Genomic DNA, 18,898 nt, shown 5'->3' with positions numbered 1-18,898 from the left:
TTTAGCAAATTTTGGAAAGAAACTTTGTAGTCAGACAATGAGCTTCAGCTCTACAAGCAGTTCTACAAGCAGACAGGCTCTCCATCCTACCCAAATGAACTTGAGCTGGTGCTTTATAAAAGACAGAGGAAGCAAGTTTATATTGAAAGCTGCTCGCCCTGTGAAACCTGCTTCTAAACAGTATTCATTCATGGAGGATGAACACAAACACACACCGTATTTTTCAGATTTCAATCAGTACAAAAGTTTGGAAACCATGTATCATTTTCCTTCTACTTGACTGCTTTGTGCTGGTCTGTCACATAACATCCCAATAAAATACATTGAAGCTTGGCAAGTTTATAGATGTTAGACTGTAGAGCAGAATGTTAGACATCCATCTTTTTTTTTGTTCTGATATTTAACCTTGAATTCTAAACCCCTCTCCCCTCTCCAGCTGGCAGCCGGTGACCGACTACATCGACAATAAGTTTGAAGACTTCCTCAACTCAGAGTCGCGGGTCAACAGACGGCTGATGCCGGACAGCAGAGTGCACTGCTGCCTGTACTTCATCGCTCCGTCTGGTCATGGGTGAGTGCTGCTGGGTAGTTTCAAGTTGTGACTGCTAACAGGCAGTCACACTGTTGGCAGTGTGTTTACGCTGCCACCCCGGCTGTATGCTAGCTCCCCTCAGGCCCATCCTGCCTGCGGCCTCGTAGCTGGCTAAGCGGCTGGAATAATATTGGTGTAATCTGCCCTGAGCTCACTGACCTGGAGACCTCATTCCTCTCATCTGCTGCTGCTCCTGCCAAACTTCCTCACACACACACACAGACACACACCACGCCACACAGGACTCCTTAACCAGAAGAGGGTTTTGTTTTTGATGCTTGTTGAGCCTGTTGGCCCACAGTGACCCGGTGTGCTGGACTGTGTCCACCTCTGAGGTCCGCCACCATATGGGCTGAGTTTATTTGCAGCATCTGCTGCTGAATGGGGAGTCTGGGCTTCTGCTCCTCAGACTGTCAAAACAACAGCTTTTATAGGCTGGGAATGTGTCCTAAACATGTTGATAACAATGCTGATTCTGATTCAGATATTATTGGCCTTCTATTGTAATAAGTTTGTGTGTGTAATGGTCCCAGTCAGGTGCCTGAGCCGGTGCAATTTGTTATCTGTAGTTCTGGTCGTGAAACCCACCAGACCCTGCCTTAGACACTCCCACTATGGCAGCAAACTGACAGCTGCACATGGGCTCCTTAAATCTGTCGCACCATACAGATCAACATTGCTTTCTGAATGAACCCAGTATCATGAATTCTTCTCTGTCCTACTAACTGAAACCTTGTGACTTACTGCTGTCTCCAGGCTGAAGCCGCTAGACATTGAATTTATGAAGCGGTTACATGAAAAAGTCAACGTCATTCCCCTCATCGCCAAAGCTGACACAATGACTCCGGAAGAGTGTCAACAGTTCAAAAAACAGGTGTGTGTTTACCGTCTGCCTGCAGCTGCACTCAGCCTCCTCTTCAGTTCTACAGTTTTACTGAGTTCATTTGATCCACTGCTGTTTCTCTTTACTAGTTTCCTTTGAATCATGAAGGCATCCTCAGACTGTCCCTCCTAAAACTAACATTGTTTTTTATGTCACTAAAAAGAAACATGTTTAGTGTTCTAAAGGTGTTCTAAATCCAACAAATACACCTTAAATGTATTGATTAAAGACTAGTTTAAATACTAGTTGCTAATACTAATACTAAATACTAATTGCACACTTTATTACTGCTCTGTTTTGGGCCTACATTTGCCCAAAACAAAGCTTGGGAGTACTTACTTAGGAACTACCATAGCATAGCCGAGCGCAATAGGTAGGATGTGAGCAGCCCTTACACAAGGGTGATTGGCAGCACTTGTTTCTGACTGCTGTATGTCTGTAGATGCCAATAGGAGCTCAGAGAGGAGGCAGAGATGATCTGCCTCATTTTATACTGTCAAGACATAGTGACAGTTTTAGCAAATATGTTAAAAAAAAACACACAAAAAACAGATCTACATCAGAATTACATCCTGCAGCTTTAACAGGAAACTTCTACCTCTTCATCATACCTGGGTACCGGTACACAGTTTCATGTTCATTAAAGAAACCACATTTGAATTGTCAGTCACTGTGACTTCAGGACACAGAGTTCATAACTTCCTGTTGATTTCCCTGTTCTGTCATGGTTGATATTTTGCCCCAACTACTTTTTTTTTCCCTTTAACTCACTTTTGTCATGTTTGATGTTGTTTTTAAATTAATGCCCCATCCAAACTGTCCTGATTATACCGTATTAAAGAAACAGACCTAGTTATTATTTGATAAACATGGAGGCAGATTATTTTCCCGTTGATGCTGTAAAGTGTTTGAGATCCTGCATCAGCCTGCAGGATTTTCTCTGCACTCTAATATCTCCACATCAGCCATTTTGTTACATTACAGCTCATATTAATTTGCTTTGTTCATTTGGAAATGTTTCTGATTCAATCATTTTAGTTTAATAAATTAAAATCATTTTATTACATGACATATCTTTATTATGTAGCCTCATAGACTACATCCACGTTTGTGTTGTTTAATGACACTGATAACAGCTGCACTAATGCTGCTTTATACTTTATAATGTCAGAGCAACCTGGCTGATGGTCGGACCCCCTGCTGTGTATTGACTCCCTTCAGCTGTAACTATTGATGTTTCTGGGTGTTTGTCTCACATCCCACATCCCTCTGTTCCTGTGCTGCACGCAGATCATGAAAGAAATCCATGAGCATAAAATCAAAATCTACGACTTCCCAGAGACGGACAATGAGGAGGAGATGAAGATGATCAGAAAAATCAAGGTCAGCTCCTCCTTGATGCTCCTCTGTGACATTTGAAATGGTTTCAGATGCATGTTTCTGGTCATGCATCTGAAACGGTGGTCTCTAGCAGTGGTCCATGCGCCGTGTAACCGGCGTCCTCTCCCTTCCTGCAGGATCGTTTGCCTCTCGCTGTAGTTGGCAGCAACACGATCATCGAGGTCAACGGGAAGCGGGTCCGGGGCAGGCAGTACCCCTGGGGCGTGGCTGAAGGTGAGAGCTGTTAGCTCATCAATAGCAGCCAGTGGGACGTCCCACTCATGAACACCTCACAGTTTCCATTCCATGCATGTTGAGCTGCTGACACACTGGAAAATAGAAATTAGAAAAAAGTTCACTTATTTCAGTAATTTATCACTAAGAGAAACGCATCATGTAGATTATTTCACACATGCAAATTCTTTTTCTGATCCACCTTGTCAACTTCCTAAAATAATGGACTAAGTCATTTTTTGCCAAAAGCTATTTTGGCAAAGAAATCCCTCCTTTTTATTGCCAAAAGATGATTTAGATGAAAAAAAAATCACTTTTGGAAAAAAAGACCAAGGCCATTATTTTAGGAAGGTGACGATACTGAAATATACTGAATGAGAGAGTGACAAGAGGAGAGAATGTGAATCAAATATATTGAAGTGTGTGGTTATATGTGACAGTAATAGTGTGAATATTATTGAAATGCATTGTGAATATTTTAAGTTCCCAACATCAGCTTGTTTTTGATGACAAGATGACTAACTTATAGCAAATTAAGTCATATAAAGTTCACATGCCTTAATTCTTATAGTTCAAGTGAAGAAAAGCTTAATCAGAATAAAAGATTGTCACTCTGACGCAGGCAGCAGGACAGACCACAGATTTCATTTTCTCAGAGGATGTGAAAGTCTCATGCCGTTTGACGTGACACAGGAAGCTGCCATGGCTCTGTGGGAAGACCTGTTGAACATCTGCAGCCCACAGAGCAGCAGATGACTGAAGCAGTAAACACAAGTTAAACATCATAAAGAATCTGCTTGGATCAATATGGAAAAACCGAGCCGAAGGACTGAACACAACACGACCAATTAGACGAGTTGTAGGCGTGCTGCTATGAAACTGGTTTTGGGCGAGGGTGGGCCGTCCTCTGGGAGGGAGATCTGGAATACCAAAAATGTTTTTGGCAACATGTCAGCATAAATATAAAGAGCAGGCGGGAAGAGAGCGAGACGGAGGGCAAGGTCCCTGAGAAGCTATGCAAGTCACTCTACCACAGAGAAACCTCAGAGGACTGTGGTGAGCTTCACTGTGGAGGAATGCATGGGCTGCCACACTGTGGCATGTTACGGTACTGCAGCAGGCAGGCTAGTTTTTACCTTGCTTGGTTCCACACTGAGCTGCTGCCTGGTGCACATTTAGATGTAATGAATAGTGATTTAGTTTTCAAGGAAAGTTTGAAACATAAGGTCAGAGTTTGGGAACACTGTGACTCCTCACTGTTAGCAGCTCTGTTTCGATCATTTCTCTTTTATCTGCAGTTGAAAATGGAGACCACTGTGATTTTACTATTCTTCGTAACATGCTGATAAGGTGAGTGAAAACCCACATCTCTACAGCCTTTACAGCCTAAAGAGCCATTTTTACACTCAGGACAGTTAGTTAAATCTCATTTAGAGCCACAAATTTTAGATGACTTTCTGAAAAAGACAGCTTATAATTTTAGATGAATATCTTCTACAGGAAATGTGTTGTCCTTTTGAAAGAACTACCATTTGATTTCTATTTTTAGGATTTAAAATAAAAATCAAATTATAAAGGACTGTTTGTTGTTATATCTAAAATTAAAAATATTAGCTGGTTCTTCTTAATTTTTTGCCAAAGTTATTAAGAACCATTGTTGCAGGTTGTTGACCCCTGGTTTACATGATCTCACTTGCATGACATTGCAGCTTACCAAACGAAAAGTCCTGTTGATTCATCCCATAGAGGAGGTAACAGACTTCTTCTTGGTTTCAGGACTCATATGCAGGACCTGAAGGATGTCACTAACAACGTCCACTATGAGAACTACCGCAGCAGGAAGCTGGCTGCTGTCACCTATAATGGTGTTGACAACAATAAGAACAAGGGCCAGCTAACCAAGTGAGTTTACCACACCAACCCCCTACAGGTCACATTGATGAAGAAAAGGCTCCTAGGATTAGCTTAGCGGCCCAGCTGGAGGTTCTGGGAGCTGATTGCTCCCAGTTTGACCCTGAAGTTTCCTTTAGACCACAGGCTGACTAAAGCTTCACTGATTCCTTGTCCAAACGAGCCAGCACTAACCCCCACTAACTGGTCATCAGCTGGATTTAATCCCACTCTAACTGAATCCCCATCTGACTGCTAAACCAATAGCTCCAACTGTCTCTATCCACCAGCACACTGTCACAAGCTAATGCATGATTTATGGCAGCATGCTAAGTGTCTGTGCATTTCTTTCTTTCTTTGTTTTTAGACCTGACACACCTGATGACATGTAAGTTACCTCACTTCTTCACTCCCTTGAGAAAAGGCTCCAGCTTCGCCTCTCTCCTGACTCCTATCTTATTTTCAGCTGCATTGCTTTTAGTCTGTTTGCTCTCTGTGAAATCTGGAGGTTTTATCAGGGAATACTAAGTCCTTACCAGGTAGAGGAATTGGATGAATACAACATGAGATGTACATGAAACCTAACATGCTTGTTTTCTAAAAACTGAAGAACCATAGGGTTCATTCTCACCCGCCGTTTAGCCCACTTTAATTCCAACTGCAGTTTGTTACACATCCTGTTATTGCTGTTCGTCTCACCTTGCATTTACCTTACTCCTAAACCATTCACTGTTGGACATAGATGAATATTTTCGTCTGGAATCAGTAAAATCTTTATAAATGCTAAAACATTCAGCTGTGTAAGCTAGCTTTGAGCTAGCTCACAGGCCTCGTTGGTGAGCTTTTAGAATCACCAGCTAGGCCGGGTCATGATGACACTTTACTGAACGATAAATTGTCCCAGAAATGAAATGCTGTTAAACCATATTGTCATCTTTTTGACCATTTTCAACTAATATAGTTATAATAATGGAATATCAATGCACACCCTCTGAAAAAGAGCATCCATTTATAAAATCATTTAACAGTGAAACTAGAAAACATTTTAAATATTCAAAATAAATCAACAAAATAACCAAATCAGCATTAGCTAAAACGGATCATTAGTTGTTATGTTTCAACAATATTAATCAGCTTAGGCAGGGAAAACAGGCAAGAAAAAAAGAGCAAACTAACCTCTTGGTTCTGGGTGTCAAATGTTTGCAGTATTAAAAGGAATCATCTCTTTGAGCTCATTATTAATTTATAATGCTGTTAGTTGATTTGTTGCTTATCGTGACACAAACAGATCATTTATAATCACCATTGTGCTTCAGATGTATAAATCCCCCCTCAGCTCCCACTGGGCCTTCCAGGCAGATGTTAGAATGCTGATCGTTGTGTTTTAGTATTTCTCAGAGATCTGGCTGGAAGTCAGAGGGAACGTAGTTCATCTGGATGACTGGCTGGTTTTCAGCCACGATGAGAGCCTTCCCAATACATCATAATGAATATCCGTGAAGTGATATTAGCTTCCATCCCTTCTGCTCAGAGGGAAACAAGGAGCCAGTTTACCTCTCTGTCTGTGAAACTCTGGTTGGTTCTGCTTCCTCTCTCTGTCAGCTCTCTCTGAAAGCAGTCTGCTATAGAAGGCTTCCAGTGACAACAGTCATGTAGAGCTTTCCCTCCTTTTCTACGTCTACTGTTGGGAATTGTTCCTCTGGGAGGTGAAGAGCCTGTGAGCATCTGCTGTGTATGAACCTGTGTCCATGTCTCCAGGAGCCCCCTAGCTCAAATGGAGGAGGAGCGGCGCGAGCACGTGGCCAAGATGAAGAAGATGGAGCTGGAAATGGAGCAAGTGTTTGACATGAAGGTCAAAGAGAAGGTCCAGAAGCTCCAAGACTCTGAAGTGGAGGTACACAGCTGAGGAGGGAATAAATCTGTTTCCCTGAGCAGATCTCAGAACGGATTCTATTGTCTCTGCAGCTCCAGAAGCGTCATGAGCAGATGAAGAAAAACCTGCAAGCTCAGTACAAAGAGCTGGAAGAGAAGCGGCGTCAGTTTGAGGAGGAGGTGAACACCTGGGAGACCCACCAGAGGATCCTGGAGCAGCAGAAGCTAGAACTTAACAGGTAATGGAATGGAATAAATCTTTATTCGTGTTCAACACGGAATATGTCAGAGGGAAAAAATAATGGGAGAAGTAATAATCAACCTTTAAAACCAAAAAAAGTTTTTTAAAACTTTTATCTAAACATATCCAGTTCAAAAAGGCATAGAAATACGCCAAAGCTTATTAACCTTACACACAGCTGTTAGTCAGACTTAAACTTTATTGTCACTAAACAAAGATGCAACAGTAAATTTGAGAAGTTGTTGCTTGGCTACCGGAGTACACAGAAAAAATACTGAAAAACTGTAAGAGTGACTATAAATACATATACTTAGGGCTGGTATGTAGGGCTAGGCAATCAATAGATCAATCAATAGAAAATACATCTGGTAGAACGTTAAATAATTTCGCTGAAATCCGATCCAGAATCACACAGCATTCTGGGAGATGTAGGCGGATTAAAGACTTTAGCCACTCAACCTCTTACAATTTGCTAAGCTAGGTTGGTGGTATCAACTAACTCTCTCACTATTTGGTTACCTAGCAACAACCTGTTGCGTAACGTGTATATCAGCAGGTTCAGGTCTGGCCACCGTGAATCAGAAATGCTTCAGAATATAAAAACAACAGCATGGAGGGAAGGGAGAAAATCAGGACAAGTCCAGGGAAAACCAGATAAAACAGAGAAGATCACATCACCAGCTCAGCAGGATTTTAGATATTTAAAACAGAAATACTAATCAACAATTATTTATTGATATTGACTGATATGAAATGTTAATATTGTGATATATTTTTCAGCCATATCACCCTGCCCTATATACAACTGTATACAGGTGCAGGTAAATAATAATGAAGTAAATACAAATGAATAAAATTAAAAATCTAGAATAAGCATGATACAAACAATTATTTATATATATCTATATATACAGTACAGACCAAAAGTTTGGACACACCTTTTAATTCAATGAGTTTCCTTTATTTTCATGACTATTGACATTGTAGATTCACACTGAAGGCATCAAAACTATGAATAACACATGTGGAAATATGCACTAAACAAAAAAGTGTAAAACAACTGAAAATACCCCTTATATTCTAGTTTCTTCAAAGTAGCAACCTTTTGCTGTGATTACTGCTTTGCACACAGTCTGCATTTTCTTGATGAGCTTCAAGAGGTAGTCACCTGAAATGGTTTTCACTTCATAGGTGTGCCCTGTCAGGTTAATAAGTGGGATTTCTTGCCTTAAAAATAGTCATGAAAATAAAGAAAATCCATTGAATTAGAAGGTGTGTCCAAACTTTTGGTCTGTACTGTATATATCTATCTATCGATCGATCTATCTATCTATATATATATATATATATATATATATATATCTTTTCATAGATCCATGTCTCGTTATAATGTCAGGAACATGGTGACAGTTTAAGAAATATATCTTTATAAAAGTTACATACTGCAGCTTTAATGTTGTCTGACTCCTATAGCAATGCTCTCTCATCAGGTTTTAGATCAGATAAATGTGTTGAGTTGTAACTCTGCAATTCTGCTCTGGTTTCTGCAGGACCATTGACAAGGGCAAGAAGAAGAAGATCTTTTAATCTTTCTCTGGACTGTTGGTTCTGATCTGCCAAGCTGCCAATCATCTGCTGATCAAAGTACTCCCACCGTTTGACCACCTTACTGTGTGACTATCAAGTGAAAGCCAGTGGGCAGCAGCATAGTCTGAATTTAACCTTAAATAACTCATTATTTCTTTTCTGGATCTATTTTGGGGCACACAAATGTACGCAAAGAAGCATGACTACTATTTTATCTTCCTGATTCAAACAGACGGAGTTCAGTCATTCTTTGCCCTTTGTTCTTCTGCTTTGGGAATATTTCATGCTGCACAATCTTTTCAAGCCAAAACCCAAACAAAGGGTCAGCCCACCACTTCCTGTACACTCAAAGTGTGAGGCTGCAGTTAGCATGAGCCACTGCTGCTTTAATTAAAACTGTAACCAGGTATAGCAGTGTTTACTCATGATTGTTCATAATTTCTTCCCTTCTGTTCTTTCCTGTTGGCCTGTGGATAGAGACAGTGTTTAATGCGAGTGTTGTAGATGGTGTTGCCCCTGGAAACCAAACGGACTCCTCAGTGGGCTCACGCAGAGCGGAACCAATCAGGAGAGGGCGTTGTGCAGTCGGTGCTTGGATTAGACTTTTGGAGCTTCTACAGATTTTGCATAAGAATATTTTCCAACAGAAACTTCCTTTGAAAGATGAAGCAGACTGTCTGTCTGTCCTGCTTCAAGTTGACAGTAAACATCAGTTGGACTGCATCTATTTTTTGTAATGTTATGTTTTAATGTACAAAGTCACAAAATAAAACTGTGATGGCGGAAATAAAGGATATTCATTGTAAGTCACAACATTTTAGAGCGTTTCATGGCACAATAACTTTCAGTACAAATAGATTAGTGAGGAAAAAGTGCAGTAGCCTTTAGTTAGCCAGCTGACCAGCAGTGTGCAGCAACAGGTGGGGAAAGGGCAGCACTTTGTGCCTCCGGACACTTAAGCATGTTCTCTCATAAAAATCACTTTAATCAGAAATTCTGCAGTTTGGAAAGTGTCACTTTTTAAAACATTGGCTTAAATTAAAGCGACTGCCAGCCCAGTGTGCTGATGTAACATATTGAGCTCGTTTCACATTAGCTTTGAGTTAAAGGTTTGGAGTTGGCTGCAGGAATTTAGCACAACAGTACAAGATGTTAGTAAATGAAATGTAGTTCTTTTGTTGGGGCCCAAGGTCATCTCCAGTATGTTAGTTTAGTTGAGGTTTTCTGCACACAAACTCAAACAGCCCAAAGAGCCAGTCGACACCAGGAAAACCTGTTGTAAGCTGAGTTGTGAGGTGGCCCTAATTTAATGCATTGAAAATGCCTTTATTCACATATTTATTATCTACAGTTCAAATAAAAAGTGTTTCATCCTTTGGATATTTTACCCTTTTATTGCTTTTACAAATGAATAAATGTTTTTTTGGTTGTTTTTGACAAAAACCTTTTCATCAAAGGAAAAACTGACTTTTACTAAATTATGAAAAATAAAAATATGAAAGATAAAATAATCTAGTCAATAGGTTATTCTATCAGTTAACTGCAACCTTTGGCTGGTCAGCTGACTTTCAGTCAGTCAACTGACTTTTTTAGTTTGCTGACTGACTAAAAAAACCTGTGAAATTTTTTTTACCTGTAAAGTTTTTTTGTTTGACTTGTAAAAAAGTTTACAAGTCAAACTTTTTTTAGTCAGACCTGTAAAAACACTGTTGCAGTAATCAATGCGACTAAAGATAAACACATCATTAATGAGTTTCTCTAGATCTGGCTGAGACATTAGTCCTCTAATCCTGGAAATGTTCTTCAGGTGATAGAAGGCCGACTTTATAACTGTCTTTCTGTGTCTCTAAAGGTTCAGGTCAGAGTTCATCACTACACCCAGATTTCAGCCTGATCTCTAGTTTCTATCTGTAAATCTGAAGCTGAGTGTTGACTCTATTGTTCCTCTTTGGGTCCAAAGATAACTTCAGTTTTGTTTCTGTTCATCTGGAGAAAGTTTTGGCACATCCACACATTTATCTGTTCTCAACATCTGTTCAGTGATTGGATGGCTTCAGGGTCTGTGCACATTCATGTAGACAACACATGAAAAAGAGAAATATAGAACTCATTCAGACCACAACAGACTTTTAATTGTTGTATTATCATGATGCTCCCCCAGGCCATCGTAGAAAGCCAAGTAGTCTATATCAAAAATCCCCTCTGTTGTTGATGTTCTCTGTGACCAGAGCCATTTGGCCGGCATCAAATAGGAAGCTAAACAGATCAAACGCCACCAACCTTAAGGATATTGTGGCCTTAAAGCTAAACGTTCTGCAGTTTGCCCAGTAGGTGGCAGCATAACATTCCAAAGCACTACTTCTTGATAGTAAGATATGGCCCTGTCCCTGGATGAGCCATATCTCTGTGTCTGAACTTTAACCAGGACACAGCTGCTTTTACTGCAATTCTGTGGAGCAAAGGCAACCCAACCTCCCCCACACCCACCGCCCCATTTCTGTTGGCTTTACCTCTGACCCATTAAGCAGATGTCCTCCCTCTTACCTCCATGCCACTATTCTTCCTACAGAACAGATTAAAGGTCTTATTAAAAGCACAAGGCTCCAGTGGTCTCATCAGTGTGTTGTTTTACTATGTAGGAGTTCTAACAGGTAAAATAATGTCCTGGCTAGTAAAGTTTGTTGGCGTTCTTTGTGTTTTCCGGAAGTTTCCTGGAATCATTTGCAAAGTCCAAGGGAAGACTGCCAGGGGCCGTAGGTAAACACAGGATGTTCCCACGGCAACACCTTGAGTTAATGTAGAGTTTATGGGCTGTTTCTTGTCACACAAGTGGTTCTTAATTAAATATTCCTACTTTCCTCTTTGGTATAAAGTAGTCAACACAGCTGGGATTCTTCATTAGTTTTAAGGCTGAGGAAGTCAGTATTTGCTGTTACCTGGACTTCTGTCCCTGTACGGTGATAAAGTCATGTGATCTGAGCTCGGATCACATAACAATTCCAGAAGGAAAACCCAGACATTCCTTACCCAGCAGTACTCTAACTCATTCTGGCAGACCAGAAGGCATGTACAATCCCTCCCTGGAATAAAAGTGAGGGTTCCAGAACATATCCTGGTCCAAAGTCTCCCATCATTTGTGAACATTCCATTAAGAAACATGAACTTTGACCCCTGACCTGGACAGAGCAGTCCTCCTGGTTCCAGTTGAGGACTATATCATCCGACTTGGCCAGTGTTGACGTTTTACCGAAACGCTGAAGATGCTGAGTTGAAAGCTGCAGCATTTAACCATTATTCTTCATCCTCTTGGCAGGTGTAGCTATTAGGAGCCAGATAATTCTGCTCTGCCTCTCATAGAGAGCTAAGTGACTCTAACGGAACTCTCCAACAAGAGATGATTATGGGACAGATCAAGTTTGTAAGTCAGTGTTAGAGATGGAGTCAGAGTACTCTTGTTTTACAGATGACAAATATACTTTCAACATTTTAAATAAAACCTCATTAGCAAGTGTGTCTTGTCCACATTGCTCCAGCTGTGGTCTAATGATACTTCAGGATAAACCCAGTTAGGTGAAAGTGTAAACTGTAATTTCTCTCTTGCTTGTTCAAATAAAAGGCAGACCTTTTGGACCCTAAGCCGACGTTTGCAGAACACACAGAAACTCTCACCACCGGGCGTGCTTCCTGTCTGTGCCAGGTTCCCCTATTGCTGACTGGCCTGTGTGCACCTAAGGTCCACCAGGTTCAGAAATCATCAGTGACTTTGTGACCCTGGTGGAACCCTGACCTGACTGACCCGTCTGTGGACAAACGCAGTTCTGGAAGTTGGGAAACTTGTTCATGCAGCTTGTTTCTGAATGTATACCCTGTCTAATGCGGTACACATGCTGACCCAGCCTCAGTAAAACTGGGACAATATGGTCAGTTTCATTCTAACATATTTTAATTCTGATGATGAAACCTGGGGGAATCTGTCTTCATGTTTAACTGTAGCTAGTTGGGATTTCTTCATTATGCCGACTCATCTTCCACCTGCTACCAAACAGAGATTTAGCTTCAGGAGTTCTGGGCTGGCTCTGATATGTCAGACATTCAGCACTCAGAGGACAGATTAAGAAGGCAGTAAAAATGGCTGCTTGCGTAATGTTCTTTGGCTTTGAACCCCAAGGTAATAGAAGTCCGATGAAACCAGGGCATGAGAGGATCCCACCGGTGCCAATGAATATACAGCACACTCACCTGGTTCTCTACATTAACTTCACTTCTTTTTCAGTCATTAAGTTTGAAGCACTCCTCTGGTTAAAAAGACGTCTACTTGTTAGCCCAGCTTTAAGCATTTGTTCTAAATCCATGTTACATAATGAGGTGGCAGTGTTCTGCATGCAGGCCAGGGGACATCCTGTCTGGAAATAGAGATGTAATGTGAGCCACAGGTTGCTCTACCAGCTGGCTGACTGCTGATCGCACATCACAGGAACTGGCTCCTACCTAAACAGTACACTCACTTTGATTGGGTAAACACAAAGAGCCAAGAGGCAGAATTTGTATCTTCAAACAGATGACAGCATGTAGATAATATAATGTCTGCTTTTAGATTTTCCATCATGTAAATCAGTCCACATTGTATTATTTACTGTGTATTGGCTCAGAATGCTGCTTCTACATTAGCAGTATTCTCATGAAATGATGTTGCACAGTGTTGGCTTTTAGCTGGATAAGCCTCAGACTCTGCTTTTCTATTGATCCAGATACACTACTCATATTTGCAATATGTGCAAATATGAGTAGTTTTAGAATTGTGCCACTCATGGTGGTAACTGTGCTGTTAGTTCTGATTTGTTTTACTAGACTTTGATTTGATTTGATATTTATTTGGAGGAATGCTGCATGTTTGGGTAGCTGTTCCCCTTTGGCAGTGGCGCAAAAAGTGGGTATGCAGTGTATGCAACGCATAGGGGCGCTGCACTAGAGGGGCGCAAAAACAATGTGAGGAATTTTTTTTCTAGTCATGTACTTAACAGCTGTTTGTATATGAAATGATCAATAACAGAGGAACAGCACTGATTAGGCGTCCATCCCCTCCTGCCAGCCGCTCTCCCCTCCCATACAGGTAGCTTGGGCAGCGTTCCTGAAGCGCGGTTTTTTTTCTCTCTTTTAAATTTGAATGGGCTCTTTGCACCTGCCGCGCTGACGTCACAACCGCATGCGCAAATGCGGCTCTTTTTTTTCGCTTTGAGTTACCATGACAGCTAGAAAAGACAAAGTCTTATTTCAGACGAAAATAAAACAATACTATGAACATTGCTGTCTTCCTAATATAATGGGCTTTTAAGTTTTCATCGATTTCCAAACGTCCTGAATTAAGAAGACAGTGGCTTGTAAATATTCGCAGCTACCAGTTAAAGCTAACACCACACAGCAAAGTTTACAGCCTTCACGTCACTCCAGATCAGGTTTTTCAGCCTAAAGAAGAAGGTAAAGGAGCCTTCTGTGTTATTTCCATGGAATCACTTCTGTATTGAGCCTGAAAGAGAGTTTATGGGAACCAGAGAGCAGACCAGAGCCAGACAGCCGAGCTACTGATCCGCCTGTACACACTGCTGTAAACACCGTGCTGCTTCACAAGAAGTATGCAAAACTAGTAAAGTGAAGTAACACGGAGACCTTAAGGAACACGGCCATATTTTTCTAAAAGCAACAACTTTGAACCTGAACAGTCAGCTGAACTAGAACTCTGACACCAGAGCTGCTCTACTGTTAAGCTATGGGCTTGTTGTTCCTCAGGCTTCAGAAGCAAAACGCCTGAACCGTAAAATCCCCCGTTACTTGGTCTCTGACACTAACAACAATAAACCACGTAATATACTTGAATATAAGGTAAAAACATTGTCCGTTAATGAATGATGAAAAATGTTTAGATACTTACACATTTTTTTACAAGAAAAATGTCTAGCATAAGCTAAAGCTAATGTTAGCCACAAAGTTTAAAGAAAGTAAAACTCACCTTCCTATCTGTGTATAACGAGGCGAACATCTTAAAACCTTTCTCCAGCTTACTTGTTGGGGCATCGGATCGATGTTCATCATTAATTGTTACCGTGGACAAGCCCTGCAAACACCCAGTGGAAAGAGCCTTTTTCAATAGATCGGAAAAGATTGAGCCGCAACAGGGAGCAAAAACTCTGGGGCAGAAAACGGAAGAGGGGGAGGAATAAAGATGTTGGAGAGACAAAGAAAAGCTTTTCAAAGTGGTTGAAAGACAGTAGGTATATAAATGGTAAATGGACTGAACTTATATAGCGCTTTTCCAGTCATTTTGACCACTCAAAGCGCTTTACACTAGAGTCACATTCACCCAGTCGCACTCACAAACACACACACATTTATACACCGATACGCAGATCGGTAGGCAATTTGGGGTTAAGTGCCTTGCCCAGAGGCACATCGACATGTGGCAGGAGGAAGCTGGAATCGAACCTACAACCTTCCGATTGCAAGACGACTACTCTAACATAGAGCCACAGTCGGTCAGTGTATCTACAAGAGAGTTGTAAATATTCAGGTTAGCTTAAGCTAGCCTAAAATAACAGGTGGTTGTTATTGTCTCCGCCCCGTATTGAACCAATACGGGACTCGATTTATTCCGCATTGCTATAAATGTCTAATAGACACACCTATCACACACATCTCAACAATAATGACCAAAACAAAACACGGGAAATATTAAGGTCAGCTAAATTGTCGTTGCGCGACCTAAATAGGACCTCACGGTTGCTTAGAGACGGACTCTACGCAGCCGCAGTGAGCTGCTATCAACCCGCGTCTTTTTAAAATGTCCACCCGACACTACACCGTCCTTAGAAGCAAAACCTCTGGCAAAAATACAGATGGTGGTGGGAAGACACAGGCTAAACAATCACAGAGACGTTTAATAGGGGCATTAAAAAATGTGTCGGTGACATTCAGTGGCGCCCAGTGGGTTTGATATCAGACAGAATGGACCAGGAGAGGAACCGCAGACCCGTCAGAACCTAAAGAACCAGACATCAGTCTCTTCATCCCTCAATCATTTTCTGAGACCGAAAAATAATATAGATGGCAATTTAAAGAACAAATCATACAAATAGATTAACAGTAAATAAATTAAGAAATATTGTGAAGAGAAACCGTTTATTTTTTCAACATTAAAAACGTTTGTTAGGACTGTGTAGGAAAAACTTTGATATCTTTTATAAATATAGTGTTTTGTGGTCAATATTATTTCACCATTTTATTAATGTGGGTTGCCAGTTTGGATAAGGCTTCATATCAATCTGTAAGAATGAGAAAATCAGAAAGTATGCAGTTGTGCCCCTGCCCTCTGGCTTTGGATGTTGAGCCCCTGGAAGGTTTTTAGATTTTACTTTCAGAAAGTTGCTGCATAACCATGGCAAAAATATATTTTTTACCACTGGGAACAGTTGATTAGCATCTCAAAAGCTCAAATAAAACCTGAACTACGACCCCAGAGGAGGTGAAAAGGAGACTTCTGGATGCAGAGCAGGACCAGAGAGAGGAGGAGAAGTTCAAACCATCATGATAAACAAAGATCCCCAACTCCAGCATCTCTCTAACCGTACGGCCGAACAGAGATTCAAAGAAGAGTAGCAAAAGCAAATGAGGTGGATTAGTAGAGCTAGCTAACATCCAGGACATGGTATTGTAGAATATCGTCTCTGCTGTTAGCTGTGAGCTGTTAAAGTGTCATAACAGTCATGTAATTGTGGCACAGCTACCGTCTTCAGTCAGAGGGCTTTTCAGATTCATTACAAGACTGACTGCTACTGGAGATCCTTTCTGTCCACAGCATCACCATCCACAAGAGCAATTTCAAGATACTTGGATGATACGAGTTACGACAACATATTATTTCTCTTTGGGACAAATAAAGTAGTTTTGAGTTAAAGGAATATCACATCTATTCTTTAATTGGACTGAAATTATTCAAAAGGTAAAAAAATAAAATCTCACATTAACAAATACTTGTTTGTAACTAAATCTCCAGTGGTGTTTTGTTGCTACCTCCTGTACGACCTCCTTCAGTCAGGAGGACATGTCCCCCTTCATAAGACTGCAGCCGGCAGACAGAGGGGCCCCTGCTGGACCCCAGCCATGAAGGCCGGAGTTACTTCCAGAGAAAGAGCTGGGATGAAAACTCTTGTTCCCAGAATGAACTGCATTAACCCCGTTTCATTTACAAGGAGGAAGAGGAGGAGTGTAGTCATGTGACATGATCAGAGTATAGTCATGTCACATGCAGGACCCCGGCCCCTAGTGGAGAAGAGAGGTTCTGCTTTCACAAAGAAACTGGATCCAAAGTAAATATTCAGTCAGCCGTCTGGTGTAATCACTGACTGTATCCAGCCAGTCCTGAAGATGAGGGTGGAAATGGACTGAACCTGGACCTGTTTTAGTTGGAAGTCACATGTTGTGAATGGAAGATCAATTAAACAGTCATGTCAAATCTTAATATGTGAAAACAGTTCAGGTTATTTACCGGTGGTTTCTGTACGTACCTAAGGCTGTAGTGTAGTTAAAGGTTGATTCCTGCCTGAACTACTCCAGCTCTGACTCTGATCCCAGAAATTAACTGGTGAAACATGTTGAGGATTATTTTTGAAAATGAAGGGACAAAACAAACATTGAAAAATCTGATAAACTGCAGCCTGAATAAACAGAGGGAAATTAGCAACAACATGCTGCTAGTCAGATAAACTTTATTAACAGAAGATTGATGAGGCCATTTTCAAACTGTCTTTAATGACACAATTATTTTCAAGAGGGAAACATGTGAAATTGTTACCAATCTTGGTAACTGTGATTGTCCAAGTTCAGACAAACTGCACATATGTAAGAGCTCTGTCTCTGACTACAGGCAGCAGTCTGCATGTTTAGGGTCAAAGTTCATGAGAGGACAATCAGAAGAAGAATGGACTTGATAAGAGGGGTTGGATGATAAAGCCTGTTCTCACTAAAAAAGAAAATGGCGGCACAATCTTGGTTTTGCAAAGTTGCATCTGAATGAACCTGAACGTCTCTGGAACATTGATTTGACAGTTATGAGAGCAAAGCTGAGATGTTTAAAGTGTCAGCAAACACTGGAGTACAGTGGAGGAAGGATGATGATATGGTCTTACATTACTGCTACAGTACATGGGCACCTTGTAGTCATTGAACTCATCATAGAGAGTTCAATGACTTTGTAGAGATTCACATTCTAGAATAAACTCTAGAATATTTTGGGCAAGGATAACTTAGTTTGGACACAACCTCACATGTTTCATGTTTTTAATAAACAAAGCAAAATTTTATGAGAACAAATTAGTCAAAATGACTCCATAATGCTAAAAGAGGCTGATGAAAATGAATCTGTGCTGAGATGAATGTACCGTAGAAGATAAATAATACTTTTGCATCGTGACTATGTAAACCGTCACAGACCCTGGAGGCTCTCATCTCTGCAGCAGCAGAACGTTTCTCACTGCCACATTGTCTGCATATTAATATTCATACATAGAAGTGTCTCTATGTATGAGACACTTGTCTTCCCAGGCGCTGTCTCTGCTTACTGTGAACTCTGCAGCAGGATCTGCTGGCTTCACACATGAGCTGAGAATCAGAGAGCTGACAGATCTGTGAGAAATCACATGCAGCTCAGAGAGCTGAACCAGGAACAATCCAGGACTGTTTTATATACAGTATATATGTGTGTGTAGGTGTGTGGGCTTGGGTGTGTGTGTGTGTTTTATGTTACATACTGCAGCTTTAAAGGATGTGTTTAAAAGCTCTTTGATCAACTGCTGTCAGATTGTTAGGATTAAAAAACACAACCCAGTAAAATAAAACTGGCTCAGTGTGTGTGTGTGTGTGTGTGTGTGTGTGTGTGTGCGTGTGTGTGTGTGTGTTTCAAAGTTCCATTGTGAAAGTGTAAGGCAGCATTTTAAGGTGTTGAAACAGGATATAAAAATCATTTCATCTGCTGAATAGGGCTTTTCAGCACTGCACACCAGCAGCAGTGGTGATAGATGTTGATAATAAAGAATGAAATGAAGCACATTTTATCTGAACTGGTTGTTATGGTGATCCAATCAGAGAAAGAAGAAAACTGTTCCAGATAGAGACAGTATCACTGAGCCCAGTTCCATCACAGTAGCTCTGAGTTGATTTCCTAATATTTTAT

General features: G+C 40.9%; 1 protein-coding gene across 2 annotated transcripts in view; it reads left to right on the top strand.

Moving 5' to 3' along the window:
• The window catches only part of LOC116730802 (septin-7-like), a 33,215-nt gene extending 23,721 nt beyond the window's left edge, over positions 1–9,494 (top strand). The window contains exons 6-15 of one of the 2 annotated variants that reach the window (XM_032580292.1): positions 437–571; positions 1,349–1,466; positions 2,766–2,858; positions 2,993–3,089; positions 4,388–4,439; positions 4,866–4,991; positions 5,347–5,367; positions 6,738–6,873; positions 6,945–7,090; positions 8,643–9,494. In XM_032580292.1, the coding sequence (XP_032436183.1) occupies positions 437–571; positions 1,349–1,466; positions 2,766–2,858; positions 2,993–3,089; positions 4,388–4,439; positions 4,866–4,991; positions 5,347–5,367; positions 6,738–6,873; positions 6,945–7,090; positions 8,643–8,679 (961 nt within the window). In that variant the 3' untranslated portion in view covers positions 8,680–9,494. The remainder of the gene's footprint in view (positions 1–436; positions 572–1,348; positions 1,467–2,765; positions 2,859–2,992; positions 3,090–4,387; positions 4,440–4,865; positions 4,992–5,346; positions 5,368–6,737; positions 6,874–6,944; positions 7,091–8,642) is intronic. The other variant, XM_032580293.1, reaches the window with a different exon arrangement.
• Positions 9,495–18,898: the final 9,404 nt, after the last annotated feature.

The sequence above is a fragment of the Xiphophorus hellerii genome, chromosome 13 (assembly GCF_003331165.1).
Source record: "Xiphophorus hellerii strain 12219 chromosome 13, Xiphophorus_hellerii-4.1, whole genome shotgun sequence".
In the NCBI taxonomy this organism is placed as follows: domain Eukaryota; kingdom Metazoa; phylum Chordata; class Actinopteri; order Cyprinodontiformes; family Poeciliidae; genus Xiphophorus; species Xiphophorus hellerii.
The sequence above is the reverse complement of the archived record's forward strand: the minus strand, read 5'-3'. Positions and strand labels throughout refer to the sequence as shown.